The 12,500-nt window shown below is 41.0% G+C and overlaps 2 protein-coding genes across 2 annotated transcripts in view; one reads left to right on the top strand and one right to left on the bottom strand.

The window, feature by feature from the left end:
- LOC115921844 (uncharacterized protein K02A2.6-like) overlaps positions 1–2,114 on the top strand; it is a 4,050-nt gene extending 1,936 nt beyond the window's left edge. The window contains exon 1 of the mRNA XM_030980095.1: positions 1–2,114. This exon is cut by the window's left edge and continues 1,936 nt beyond it. Coding sequence (XP_030835955.1) covers positions 1–2,114 — 2,114 coding nt within the window.
- A 6,855-nt stretch (positions 2,115–8,969) lies between these two features.
- The window catches only part of LOC115918085, a 3,554-nt gene continuing 23 nt past the window's right edge, over positions 8,970–12,500 (bottom strand). The window contains exons 1-2 of the mRNA XM_030980094.1: positions 10,783–12,500; positions 8,970–9,607 (exon numbers count right to left, since the gene is read on the bottom strand). The exon at positions 10,783–12,500 is cut by the window's right edge and continues 23 nt beyond it. Of these exons, the coding sequence (XP_030835954.1) occupies positions 8,970–9,607; positions 10,783–12,500 (2,356 nt within the window). The remainder of the gene's footprint in view (positions 9,608–10,782) is intronic.

Below are 12,500 nucleotides of genomic sequence, written 5' to 3'. Positions count from 1 at the left end.
TGAATAAGGAGAAATGCCAATTTCGACTGAAGGAAATCTCGTTCCTAGGCCACATAGTATCCAACTCTGGACTGAAAGCTGATCCATCCAAGATCGATGCAATCCTGAACATGAGTTCTCCAACCTGCAAGGATGACATCCATCGCTTACGTGGCATGGTCAATTATTTGGCCAGGTATCTGCCCAAACTATCTGATGTCATGAAGCCTCTCAATGACTTAACCCACAACAACTCTGCGTGGACTTGGGACTCCAACCATGACAAAGCCTTTAGGTTGCTGAAAGAGATGCTGATACAAGCTCCTGTGTTGGCGTTCTACAACCAAAGCAAGCCACTTCAAATCCAAACTGATGCCAGTGCTACAGGGTTAGGTGCTGTGATGCTACAGGATGGTCAACCAATAGCATATGCCAGTAGGATGCTGAGTGATCCTGAGACCAGATACTCTGTCATTGAGAAGGAGATGCTAGCAATAGTTTTTGCACTGGAAAAGTGGAATCAGTTCACTTTTGGTCGTAAGACAACAGTATATAGTGACCACAAACCACTGGAGTGCATTGTGAAGAAGGCCTTGGACAAAGCTCCCAAACGCCTACAAGGAATGTTACTACGCGCCATGGCGTATGATGTTGAAGTGAAATACCTTAAAGGGAAGGACAACATCTTGGCTGATGCACTAAGCCGTGCTTCTCTTCCGTATGAGAGCGGACAGCATGATCTAGAGGTGGTGAATGCTGTCAAACTCTTGTCTCTCCCTGATGACAAGATAGCTGAGATAAAGAGACAGACTACCCAAGATCCAACTCTCTCCCAGCTCAAAGACACCATACTTGATGGGTGGCCAGACAACAAGACAAAGCTTCCTTTGTCACTGACTCCATACTTCAGTTTCAGAGATGAACTTTCGGTGACTGATGATCTGATTTTCAAGGGAGAACGGCTGGTAATCCCTAAGCAGATGAGGCGACAGATCAAGGAGGAGTTACACATTGGCCACAATGGAGTCGAAGGAACTTTGAGAAGAGCCCGTGAATATGTCTATTGGCCAGGTATGAACAACGAGATAAAGGAGTGGATCCAGACATGCGAGACCTGTCAAGAAAACTCAGTCTCTCAACCTGCCCAACCTTTGATGTCTCATCCTATCTCTGACAGGCCATGGTCAAGAATTGGAATCGATCTCTTCCATCATGATAACGAGAACTATCTCATTATGGTCTGTTACTACTCTAATTTCTTTGAGATAGAAAAGCTACAGAGGACGACTGCCCCCGCAGTTATCAAGCGACTGAAACGTCACATCGGACGCTATGGAGTGCCAGAGATCATTGTCTCAGACAATGGACCTCCTTTCTCTTCAAGGGACTTTGCTGAGTTTGCCAAAGAGATGGGAATCAAGCATAACACCATCTCACCTCACAACAGCAAGGCAAATGGCAAGGCAGAGTCTGCTGTTAAGACTGCCAAAAGACTGCTTACCAAATGCAAGGACACTGGAGATAACGTTGATCTAGCCTTACTCAACGTTCGTAATACACCAACTCAAGGTACCCAGACCAGTCCTGCGCAAAGGTTCATGGGTAGACGAACACGTACACTCCTACCCACCACAACTCAGTTGTTGATGCCTGATCGTGACTCAGGACCTGATGTCGAGAAACTCAATTCAAACCAGAGACGACAGGAGAAGTATTTCAACAGAAATACAAGGAAGCTCAAGGATCTTCCACTTGGAGCAACTGTACGTGTGAAACCATTCAACCATAGAAAGAAATGGAAGAAAGCGGTGATCCTGAAGAAAATAGACGATCGATCATATGAAGTTCGCTGTGATGGTCAAACACTTCGTAGAAACAGAGAACATCTCAGAGCGACCTCATCCACGTCAGATACACTTGATCCTATTCCCAACATGTTTAACTGGGAATGCCAGGACAACAACCAACCCAAGGTGAGGACTACAGAGCAGCGTCAATCTACCACTACAAGTCCTGTGAAGTTTCGCGGTGATGGTACATCTGAGACGCTTGACGAGAACAACACAAGCTCGCTGAGACGTTCAAACAGACAACGTCGAGAACCGCATAAGATGAAAGATTTCGTAACATTTTGAACACTTAAAAAGAGAACATTCGCGAGATACGTGAATGACATCACTTCATCTAACTCTGTTTGGACATTTGAACTTTTTTTTAAAATTTGAAGAAACTGGACTCTAAACACAATCCCAAATCTTCTGACACTATGAAGACTCACAAGAACTCAAAAGGACTCTGATATTTTTGCTTTGAAATATTATTTTGTGCAGTTATATGATTGTAAAAGATCTCATAAACCAATCTTTTGATATTCTTTAATCTTTTATCTGTTTTGGTACCAGGTTGATATTGACCTCCAAAATTGAGACATTCTCCGGCACAAAGCTCAAAGAGGGGAGGATGTGTCAATATTGTTTCTGAGATTTTAGAAGAACACATGTAAAGCTTCAATCAAAAGAGGGCGCCAGATGGCCCCATCAGTATTAAAAGCTACTCTCTCGTTACTATACCAATCTGACTGTACTATCCTTTGTCGTCTGACATTAAATGCCATCGAACTAAGCTTGAAACACTCCCCACCCCATCGAAAGAAAACTGAGCCGATAACCGCTCCACCCTTTCCAGAGATGGAGGAATTCACAATTTTGAGACATTTTGGTCTTCATTTTTCGACTATCCGATTATCAAATTCTAGATCCACAGTCAATATTTTAAGTGTCCAGTGCATGGACTCTTCTGATGCCTTTCCGACTTGAAATCCTTTGTTGTAGTTTAAATTTCTCCTTTCTCTTCTTTTGCTTTTTATTACTTTTTCTGAATTGCACTTAGTCATGTAAGTATTAATGGAGACCCTTAATGATATAACCACTCATGTCGTTATCAGGGTCAAAAAGGAGATTTGACTGCTGCGGTCGAGAGTTAGGTATGGTAATGTTGATCACCAATATCTGCATAAGTTTGCATTCAAGTTCTTTCACTAATATAATAACATCGCGGTTAATTAATGATGGCACAACTTGATTAGTTTTCGCCTCAGATCAACACCGTGCAGCTCTCGTGTAAATTGATGGTAAGACGCTAAAATGGGCCGACGTGGTCATCGATCAAGCTAGGTTACAACCATTTCCGAAGCGGACAATGTGTACGACCGCACCCGCGACGTCCGACGCCCTCATCATTGTCGATATCATATACGTCGTCTTAAGATGCTGATCGATGTCGGACTGGTGCTATAATCGGGAGGTATTGATCGGTTTAATACATTTCTTCATTCTGTTGGAAAAGCGTTTCGACATCGTACGATCCCGTCGACGAAGCAGCGACATGTCAGGTCACCGTCGAAGAAATTGGTGTTGACCTGTGGAGATTGAGAGAAAGGGTGAAAGTTGCGTAATGCTTTGACTATTGATAAATTTATAGATATTTTCGTCTAGAATAGCTTTCTCTAGAAAGTCTGTATACAACCACACGGTTCTCGTCTACAGATGGAGCAATATACACGTATCTCCCAGACATAGGCGCCGGAAGTGGGGGGGCAGGGGGGGCAGTTGCCCCCCCAGTCAAAAAAGTGGGGGGGCAAAACGCATTTTTGCCCCCAAAAACGCCCCCCCCCCCTCCAAAAAAAAAAAAAAACAGTAAAGGAGTAAACATGGTTTGTATTTTTAATCCAAAAGAACGTAACAATAGTAAAAACCTGAATTAAATCACATATACAATTCCAATCAAAGAAAAAGGAAAGTTCACAGGAATTAAATTTCATAAACATTGCGCATGCCACCTATACGGTATTTTAAATGGAGGTCTCTATTATAGCGATACGCGCATATCGTGGACATATTGTGCGAGAATGGGAAAGCGTGTCCGTTTTTTTGTTATAGGGGTGAGAAGACATGAGCCCCTGAACGCTGGCGTACTGATAGGGGGGGGGGGGGTGGGTTATGTATTTCTTATTCGAAACAAGTGATTTACAAATGTTGATGTTGTGACATGATTTTCCGGCATTTTTTCTCCATTTTTTTTGTAAGTCATACCTTTTTATGCGTTTGTTGGAAAATAAGAAATTCCCACATTACAGTCAGGCGAAATACGCTTATTTAGAAGCCTTTATGTCATGGTCTGCAAAGTAGCTGGGCTCGAGCCCCCCCCCCCCCCCACCCCTCCTTTTTTTTTAAAGTATGTTAAAGAGAAAAAGAAAGAAAGACGGAGAGAAAAATAAGTGACCTGCCAATGTCACAAATAAGGTATAAAAAATGCTCATCTGAACGTAATTAAATGCTTAAAACCCCAGAGCTTACGGGGGCTCCACCCCCGGACCCCACCAAGGGACCTAAGGCGGGCCCCTGGATGCTCATTTGACCGTAATTAAATACCTATAACCCGCGAGCTTCCAGGGGCTCTGCCCCCTGGACCCCACCAAGGGCCCTAAGGCGGGCTCCTGGATGCTCATCTGACCGTAATTAAATACCTAAAACCCCTGAGCTTCCGGAAGCTCTGCCCCCTGGAACCCCACCAAGGGCCCTAAGGCGGGCCCCTGGATGCTCATCTGACCGTTATTAAGTACCTCAAACCCCTGAACTTCCGGGGCTTTGCCCCCTGGACCCCACCAAGGGCCCTAAGGCGGCCCCCTGGATGCTTATCTGACCTTAATTAAATACCTAAAACCCCTGAGCTTCCGGGGGCTCTGCCCCCTGGACCTCACCAAGGGCCCTAAGGCGGGCCCCTGGATGCTCATCTGACCGTTATTAAATACCTAAAACCCCTGAGCTTCCGGGGGCTCTGCCCCTGGACCCCACCAAGGGCCCTAAGGCGGGCCCCTGGATGCTCATCTGACCGTAATTAAATACCTAAAACCCCTGAGCTTCCGGGCGCTCTGCCCCCTGGACCACACCAAGGGCCCTAAGACGGCCCCTGGATGCTCATCTAACCGTAATTAAATACCTAAAACCCCTGAGCTTCCGGGGGCTCAGCCCCTTGACCCCCTGCCGAGGCTCATGCCCTGGACCCCACGCCAATTTACGCTCTACCTGATCGATAATACTCCACTTTGAAAAACGTTCCGCGGGACCTGCATATAACGTGTAAGACTGGTGGTGATGCAGATTTTTCGTCTGCCCCCCCCCCCTTCCGAATTTTTTTCTCATTACGTCACTGCCCCTGGAAAGTGAGCCCCCTGGAATGTTTGCCCCCCCAATCCCAAACTGCTTCCGGCGCGCCTGCTCCCAGAGCCATCTACACAGAGTTTGGCCAACCCGGTTCGAGTTGGACACAATATGGCGAGCACAAAACAAAATAATATACGCCATGTTGTGACCCAATGAAACAAAGTTGGCCAAACTCTGTGTATAGATGGCTCTGGTATCTCCGATCGAGAAACCTGAATTACAGGATTAATTCAGGTTGCACATTGAAGTCTACCACATTATTTTGGGCAGTGCACTTTGACTCCATTAAAAAAAAAACACGAAAATGACAACATAATTGAATGTGTAAAGGCAATGGCGTACTTCGGGGATACACCCAACTCAACCCCCCCCCCCCCATAAAAGAGTGGTAACCACAAAAGAAAGGGGGAGGGAAATGAGAGAAAAGACAATGATATGGGGAAAAGAAGTGCTACGACACCCTCCCCTCATTCTGTGACCTCAGTACTATTACTTTCTCCTATTGTATCTGTCAAGATTTTTAATAGAATATTATATATGAATGACAGTTTGTTAAGATTTGGTGTAGTGGCTGACAAGAAGTGTACTGTTTGTAGTAACAATGATGAAACTATCATACATGTTTTTTGCTTTTGTAACTATTCTAATGAAGTATGGTCGAAGTTAGAGTTCTGGATATTTCGTAATACGGGGGAAAGGATCAAATTTACAAATCAAAATAAATTGTTTGGATTTTGCGGTAGCAATAATAATGCACTCAACTGTGTTCTGATGGTTGTAAGACAAGAAATATTTTCAGCTAAATTACGAAATCAACTACCATTATTTGATATAATTTTATCAGCTGTAAAACGTTATTATGAAATGGAAAAATATATATACCAAACAAATCTCAGAGAGAATAAACTAAAAAAGAAATGGTTTCACTTTAGAAAATATTTTGAGAGTGTTGGAAATGTGCTAACATAAACATGATCATGTATTTTGTGTTTGGTATTTTTTTTAAATTATATATTTAAAGTACTAATTTTGTCATAAATGTTTGTTTTTATCTGCCACAAAAGTTTTTGGCCGTGATGATTATTATCTGTGTCAAGCCATTATGTATGGAAATTATTTCTTTAATTATTTGTATATGATATATGGATGTTCTGTATATGATGAAATTTGTTTTAGAAATAAAGAACCCTGTGGAAGGGGGGGGAAAAATTATAATTTTTTTTTTTTTTTTTTTTTTTTTTTTTAAAGCCAGGGGGCCCGGGCCCGTCGGCCCCCCCCCCGTGGCTCCGCGCCTGGGTAGACTTAAGGTCCACTAGACCGAATAGTAGAAAGATCTAAGTTTCGGTAATCGTCAGGGTTTGCAAAATCGGCGCAAGTTGTCGCCGTCGACAATGTGTGCCACAACAAACGTGCGAGTGTTTTTAAAAACCTTTACAGGGACTTTTTATTTAGAACATTGTCCCTCTGCAAAATCTTCTTTCCTTTTTTCAATTTTTATGATGTTGACAATTACAGTGCATTGCGAGGCTGAAATACTATTAACAAAGTTATTTCGTCCATTGATCTCAAATAAAATGGGAAAAAAAACAAAGACCACATGAGAGAAATGTAATTGAGTTGAACTTATCCAGTTAGTCTTTATTTCTGCAACAAAGGAATGACAAAAAGAAATGAGCTGCTAGAAATCTGTCTTTGTTAATTTGTTTGTTGTTAATAGACTCATGCTCCCTCCAATGTCAAAGACTAGCCGAATTATCAACATCTATTTTAACACTAGATCGATCAATACAGTCATATACACTAAACCTATCGCATACTAAAACCGAAAAAGTCCCTTAACCCCCAACTTGACGAAATAAAGACCCCCTCCCCCTCTCGTTCGTAATAAAAAAAAACGCGCGATTACCGTCACTAGGGCTCTTAGTAATCATATTCCGAGAAAAATAAACGACCTCTTACACGTTACGGCAGTTTTTAAAGTTTATGTCTCACAAAACATTTATTGTCTCACAAAACAAATATTTATCTTTGTTGATGTCACCATTACATCTTTATAATCACTATATTTAATATATTCAAGGTTTCTTCACTTTATACTCTCTGATGTAATATTAATTTGCCAATTTCGCTTAATTCAGGAACATCACCTTGTTTAACCAATATTGAAACTTAGCTTTAATATCTTATCTTTTATCGTATTTTATCTGTATAAACATCTAAATATTTAATAAATATTATATTGGCCTTGCATGGAGGTCTAATCCCATCTGGCCAAACTAGTACAGATGGGCTTTAAAATTTAGATAATTGGAATAGGCCTAGTCATTCGTCTAAAAAAAAAAAAAAATTTCCGTATCTGCAATTACATATTTACCACACAAAAACAAATGCATAATGAAATCAGTTTCATGAACGAAAACAAAAATTGGAAATCTTTGATAAAACTATATACACAAAGAAAGGGTATCAGTCTTGCGATAACAGTACAGTTTTGTTTTATGCCCTTACTTAAAAAAAAATATCTTTAACAAAAATCACCACTTTCTTATCATGTGTCCGATTTCGGCAAAACACTTAACTTAATTATAAACTCTTGTCTCTTTTTGCTCTTGCGTTTTATAAAATCTAATCTATCTATTGTTTTAATTCATTATACGAGCAGTAACCAAATCAAAATTTTGAAGAAGAAAGGGTGTCTTGTTTTAAAGGCTTTCTACTAAAAATGTGATAATATAAAAGTGACTTTCTCATCAAAGTTTAGATATTTATGTACATAAGCAGGCTAACATGATTTAAAAAAAAAACTATTTACTACAACATTATCAAGCAACCATTTTTCAATGGCAGTATCAGCATTTATAAACATCATAAGCCTGAACATTTTTCAGCTCATTTTATAAATGAAAGACTAACATCAATGCATCACGTGTGAAAATTGAAATGATTGTCACCATTACCTTTTTTCCACAGGACTTTTAAAATGAAATATACATGTATTTTTTACAATGATTTACATTCGCACTATCATACTAATTACACTTTGAGAAAATGGCTGGTAATTGATATCACTTTGATATTATTAAAGGCGCATGATGCTCCTTGGTTGTATTTACAGACTCTTAAAGTATAGAATGATAGATCTTCAAGTTAAAGAAGAAAAAAAACCACAAATGTTATTTGTTCTTTGAAAGAGATATCACCTCTTCTGATGATTACCAGAATCGCTAATCGAAGTTGCATTTGAGCGTAGTAATAATTGTGAAATGTTATATGAATAAATTTGCATGTGAGTAAGTAACGTAAAAATTGGCGACTGGTCACCGATTATATCTGAAATGTTGAAGGTAAAACGGGCTAAGATTTGATTGTATTCATGAAAGAAACATACTGTTTACCTGTTATAACCATTACCCTATTAAACCTTTTCCATATCCTGAACATGCATTGGATTCTATCTCCATTAAAACCAGGGGGTATTTCACAAAGATCCTAAGTCAAACTTAACTCTAAGTTGGACTGAAATATTATGGATAGCCATTTGTAGCCTTAAAATAAAATATATTCAAAAGCAGAAGCTCAAGTATTTTAGACTTTTTATAAATTCCACATCAAGAACATGAAATCTCCTCGATAATAAAAAATAAAAAATAACTTTTACAAATGTTTTCATAGATGCTAACGGCTTTCCATAAATGTTAAGTCCAACTTAGAGATAAGTTCTACTTAGGATCTTTGTGAAACACCCCCCAGGTATCCTTATTCATCCCCCTAAACATCCTCCTCCTTATCGTCATCCTGGTCTTGGCCGTTGACGTCTTTGTCATCTAATATATCCCAATCTTCCGCCGAAAAGACACGAATCCCATCCCCCGTGTGCATGATCACGAGGTCGTTTCCATAGTTACCAATGACTGGCCACTCGTCTGACTGGAAGTCTGCCGACACGTCGAGCTCGTCGATGATGTACTCGAGGGGACCACCATCTTCCAAGGAATGCTTGGCGAGCGTGACGATGTGGCTGCCCCAGAAGGCGGACAGAACGTAGAGGGCGTCACACTCCGTGCAGGAAATGGACAAGTACATCCTACCAGGCTCCTTGATTTCATGCTGGACTCTCCCGTCTTTGTCAGTGATGATGACGGCTTTCTTGTCCCCGCGCAGGAACACCAACTGGCCTGTCTTCGCCGCAGCAAGACTTCTAACCCTATCGAGTGGAACCTCAAAATTATCTGAAGATAACTGAGACGAGCTTTTCTCAGTTTTTTCCCTATAGATTTTCGTGGATATTGTGAAGATGTCTGATACTGCTTTTGGGATATCCGGTCTTGTTTCCTTTCCTTTCGAATCCGAAGGAGAGAGGGTGCCTTCTGCCTTGCTTGGAGACTTGGCACTGCCGAAAGCAGATACTGTAAGAATAAAACAAGATGAAACAAAAGGCTTGGATTGCAACAGCTGAAATATTACAGAGCATTGTCTAATATTACTGTACACTTTCATAATTTTATACCATCAAGTTCTTCAACTCATCAAAATATTCAGACACTATATTTGTGATATCCTTCCAGACCTAATGAATACGAAAACAGTACATAAAATGTATTAGTACATGTATATTGGGGCATCGCAATGAACAAGATTTGACGAAAGCTTGATATAATTATGAGTTATACCTGTTAAACCTATCTATTGCGATCGCCCAAGGGAAACACAAAAAGTGGCCTTTGTAGACAGGTGGTCTTTGTAGACAGGTTCCTTTAGTACATGAGAAACCATTTTCAAGGGAAACAAGAAATGTGGCCTTTGTAGACAGGTGGTCTTTGAAGACAGGTTCCTTTAGTACATAATTCAATGAGAAACCATTTTAAAGGGAAACAAGAAATGTGGTCGCTAAAGCAGGTTTGACTGTACATTACGTAGAACACATAACGTGCTACGCATCAACCCATACACAGATCGGTGGGTCGGCTTGTATGTTGGTGTGACTATTTCGAATAAAATCTTATCCATTTGTTAAAGGCCCCCAAAGTGTTAGGAGCATCGAAAATTAAATGGCAAAATTTATAATAATGTGTAAGAAGATGTCATATAAGATACATTTCTGCAAGGATTTTCAAAATAATGTGTTTGAAGTCGGATATTGATAAAAGACTACAAAATGTAGGTTTTTCTGCGTACAACAGAAAACCCAAATTATGTATTCTTTTATTAATATTCGCCTTCAAAACACATTAAAAACAAGAAACAAATTGGTGGGATTTTTGCAGTAGTGTGTCTAAAATGACATTCTCTTTCACATTATGATACAACATAAGTGAATCTTTGCAAATAGATTTTTGGCAAAATTGGGGCTCCCAACACTTTAGAGGGGCCGTAAAATTGCATTATAATTATTAATGCGTTTTTACGTAAAAGAGGAAAATGTTTTCACTCACGATGAAGGCAATCTTGAGTACTAGTTTTGGCAGGGGTGAGTGGGGGGGGGGGCACATGAAATTATATCCATTATATGGAAATGTGAGAGGATTTTATATCGCTTGAAAATAACATTTACATCAGTTGACTTTACCAGTTCAATATTTACCTGTCTGAGAGTTGGAGGTTGTGCCAGTGAAGCAGGGTTGCTGTTGAGGCAGTGTCATACCAAAGGTAAATCCACCACCAGCCGCTGCCATTGGTCTCTTATTTGAGTTACCTTTAACAACCGGAGAGAAAGGTGGTGCATTCACATTTATCGCAGATGATGTCGTTTTTTTCTGTTTTGTTTCGCTGACCGGTTCGGACCCTGATGGGGTTGCCTGACTTGAACTTGATATGGCTGGCTTGTTATCAGCAACGACGATGAGGGACTGGGAATCAACAGTGAGTCTTGCACTGGGATTCAGAGGACATGGTGGGACCGTTGTGTGTTCATCAGATGTTGGGAAATAATCCAGTTTGAACCTGTAGAGTTGCGTGCAAGCTGCGTCGGTATCAGCAATGAAAGAGAAGGCTTGGTCCTTCATTGATATGGCCACATCTACCGCCTGTTTGATGCTTGCATTAAGTTGAAGCTTCATCCAAGTGGCCGGGTTGGCTTCGTTAGACAACAGTTTCTTGTAAATCACCTTCTTGCAAGCAACGTACATTGCCTTTCCATCTGAGAAAATGTTCACAATGTCTTTATCAGGAATCGGAATCATCTGAGTCTCTCGCCAAATACGCGACAACGACAGCTTGGCAAAGCGCGCCATTTGCTCTGGCATCTTCGATCCTTCTATCATGGTAGATTTCAAAGCCACGAGATCCATAGAAATTGTCATAGTGACATCTGACGCGATCAATTCTTCGAGTTCTTTCAGAACATCTTCAGGTAAGAAGGGACCTCTAGATATGTCAGTAACCTCTTTTGCCGAAACAACCTCTTTAGCCTTTGATTGCGCCCTCGTGAGATTTTCTTTTGTTGTGTTCATGTTGTCTCTGAAAGCTTGTAGTTTGACGTTAAGCTTTTCCTCCAACTCGTTAACCTTCTGCAAAAGTTCTTCCTCTGCTTTATCCAAATTGTCAACAGCCTTTGATTTCTGGTCTCGAATAGTTTCTTTCATCTTATGAAACTTCTGATTTGCTTCTGTTTTTTGTACATCCACGTCATTTAACATGGTGCTCACATGTTCCTCCTTTTCCTCGCAGCTTTTCAGACGATCTGTTAACTTCTCCTTTGTTTCCTGAAACATCTTCCGCATTGTGGTGCAGTCATGATCAGGTTTGGTATGGTCGAGAACGATACAGTCCCTGCAGATACGTTTCTTGCATGTCCTGCAGTAGAACCTTCGCAGTTCACCGCCATGCTCTTCGCACTCGTGTGCCTTTCTCCACAAGCCCTCTTCCATCCACTTGATTTTGATAGTCCCGTTCTCAATCTTGTCCAGGGGAACTGTACGGTGATCTTTCATCAAGAGTTTCATTTTAGCATGAGAGGAAGCGCATGAGTCACAGATGAAATGGAGACAATCTCGGCAGTAAGTTGTCAGAGGTGATTCGCTGTCCCCACAGGCGTCACATATTATTTGGGTTGAGTTTTTCTTTGCCCCAAGAACTTCGAGAACCCGGTAAATCAGCGGATTGGACTTTAGACCTGCCACACCTTCTCTCGAAAGAGTAGTCACCTCTCTGCACATTGGGCATTTTATACCACCTGATCGGCCTTGTGATGCCTTATCGCACTGCTTTAAACATTCTTTGCAGAAAGTATGCCTGCATGAGAGAGATTTGGGGTTCTTTAAGGTGTTCATGCAAACGGCACAGACAAGTTCACGGACGAGT

Source organism: Strongylocentrotus purpuratus, unplaced genomic scaffold (assembly GCF_000002235.5).
Source record: "Strongylocentrotus purpuratus isolate Spur 01 unplaced genomic scaffold, Spur_5.0 spur5_scaffold_10, whole genome shotgun sequence".
NCBI classification, from domain to species: Eukaryota; Metazoa; Echinodermata; class Echinoidea; order Camarodonta; family Strongylocentrotidae; genus Strongylocentrotus; species Strongylocentrotus purpuratus.
Note: the sequence above shows the minus strand (reverse complement) of the source record. Positions and strands in the feature narration are given on the sequence as shown.